General features: G+C 33.8%; 1 protein-coding gene across 1 annotated transcript; it reads right to left on the bottom strand.

Annotated features, from left to right (window-relative positions):
- Positions 1–405: 405 nt before the first annotated feature.
- LOC116349526 lies at positions 406–2,405 on the bottom strand. Its single transcript, XM_031781006.1, has 2 exons — positions 2,369–2,405; positions 406–2,290 (listed from the first exon to the last, which is right to left on the bottom strand). The coding sequence occupies exon 2, from the start codon at positions 2,236–2,238 to the stop codon at positions 622–624; it is 1,617 nt and encodes a 538-aa protein (XP_031636866.1). The 5' UTR covers positions 2,239–2,290; positions 2,369–2,405; the 3' UTR covers positions 406–621.

The raw sequence follows: 2,405 nt of genomic DNA, 5'->3' as shown, positions 1-2,405 counted from the left end.
TTTAATTTACCCTTTGTTATTTTAACATCAAAATGTTGAGCGATCACTGGATAGTTTACAAATGAAATGGATATTGCTGTGACAGCAGCTCAAAATATGCGTGTTGGTCTTGAAAAAATCTCACAGATGGCTACCAATGACAACTTTGGGTGAAAGTGCCATAAAGAAGGTTATTTGTATTTTTTGTGTTTCGCCTCTAAACGTGTCTAATTTATTTAAATTTTCTTATTAATTTTTTTAACAAATTGTTCGTAAATTGTTTATATATATCAAAGATACAATGAATTTCATCAATTATGTTGCTTACTTAACATATATAACATTCGTACTTAATCAGTAGTTCCTTGGAATGAGATGTCAATCGTTTGTAATTTGAAGAAAATACTGATTGAATAATAAAAAATGTTTTTGGTATGAAAAAGCGAATGCGACCTTTATTTTGCGATGCAATGGATTTTCGATACAAAAAATGACTAAAATTCTTAATTAGTACAGTATGAATGATTTAAAGAGGAATGATTTCAAAAATGGAGAGGAAAAACATTCCTTCTTCACTTAAAATGTTGACATTTTTTATTTTTTTAAATTAAAATTTCGAATTCCAGATCGGTAAACGTCCGTCTATGGATATGAATACTGACTAAAACTTTTCGTGGAGAAACGACGATTCCATTGATGTGATTCCGCTCGCCGAAGTTCAATCATCTTTGTTTCAATTGTCCAATTCTTCCATTTAAAATGCAAAAACACCGCTTCTTCAACAAAAATTATAATTTGTCGACCGCCCAGCAATTTTTCACGTTCCTCGTTCAATTTCAACAAGTTTAGAACTGCATAAGCCGAATGTTTTTTGTCAAAACGAGTGATGACGATTTTGTTTAATTTCACTGAATGTTGAATAAATGGAACAATCAAATTAAAATCTTTCATGGTAGACCAGAAATAAATTCGCTCAAGATTTTGTAAATTTTTTGCCATAAATTCGGTCTCAACAATCGTTAAACTACGACTCAATTGCAATTCTTTCAAATTTGTGAAATCTTTCAGAACGTCAAAGCTCTCGATGCGCCAGGAAGTCCAATGAAACGTTTCCAGTCCAGGTAATTTGCTCAAGCGTTCAATTCTTCTTGTCGAAAATTCTTCACATTCATAAAGATGTAATCGTTTATAAAATCCTTGTTCGTAAAGCTTATGAAGTAGATCAAATGTATCTTCGTCTCTTTCTGCTGTTTCTTCTTCATCATCGTGGTAACTCATATCAAACAGTTCAAACGATAGTGCCAAATCATCCAGTTTGATATCACTTTGTAAAAGGAGGTCGTCACATTCCAAGAACTGCATGTCGACGGCCAAGCTTTTGATGTGCGAATTTAATTTGATAAACGTTTCTATTTCTGAGCAGAAGAATTCACCGGAATATTTCGGATTTAATTCAATGTGCTCAAGTTTTGGATAACGTTTGCATAACCAACTGTTGTTACTAGCGTAATAACCAAGTGTTTGTCGCTCATTTTGTGTGTTTTGTACAGATAGACGCTTTAAGTTTTTGCAATATTGCAAGAACCAATATAAATTACCGGGAAAACCGCACTTCATTATTACAACTTCAACCTTTTTCAAAATTCGTTCGAATTCTTCGCTTATCTCTTTGGTTTTCCATTTATCAAAATGTAGTTCAATATGTTTGAGCGATGTGCAGGTTGATAAAAACGGTTGTAGATAGGAAAAATTGCCACAGTCGATTCGGAACTTCTGAATGAATTCATTTAAATGATTCATATGGCTTTTTAAACAGATGTCGCAATGGTCCGTCGCCGAATGAGCTCGATTTGGATACGGTGGAGGTGGGTTGGCATTAAAGAAATTCATTCTGACCATGTTTTGAGACTGACGATATCTATGAAGACATTTTTGATTCTGAATAGTGAATGGATCTATGGGGGTGTCATATAAACTAAATAATTTTCCCTGCAGATAAGTTCGATAATAGGTGCCGGCGATGACTTCCAAACGCTTGCATGTGCTTGCGACTATTTGTATTTGCTCGAGTGATAGCCAATCGAAGACTTCGTGGAAACATGCCATATCATTTTCAAAAAGTGGTGCAATTATTTCTCTTTCTTTATTATTTGAATGGTCTTCCATCTCTTCCTCGGTTTCATCACTGCTGCTGCTGTTGTCATCGTCGCTATCGTCATTATTTACACACATTGCTTCCTCGTTGTGTTTACCGTCCATTTCTTGATCGTTCTGTTTTATTTACCTCGTACAATAATGAATAGTACTAATTCTGAAATAAATTATGGGAGAAATGCGTCGATAGATTTACAAAGAATTGACTGAACATATGAAATTTGATTTAATTTACCCTTTGTTATTTTAACATCAAAATGTTGAGCGATCAC

Source organism: Contarinia nasturtii, unplaced genomic scaffold (genome assembly GCF_009176525.2).
Source record: "Contarinia nasturtii isolate CC-2019 unplaced genomic scaffold, AAFC_CNas_1.1 Cnas_scaffold_2929, whole genome shotgun sequence".
In the NCBI taxonomy this organism is placed as follows: domain Eukaryota; kingdom Metazoa; phylum Arthropoda; class Insecta; order Diptera; family Cecidomyiidae; genus Contarinia; species Contarinia nasturtii.
This window is presented reverse-complemented; position numbering and strand designations above follow the sequence as displayed.

What these genes read in the sequence shown, in the direction of transcription:
- LOC116349526 (XM_031781006.1), bottom strand. Translation starts at nt 2,238, where the DNA reads ATGGACGGTAAACACAACGAGGAAGCAATGTGTGTAAATAATGACGAT.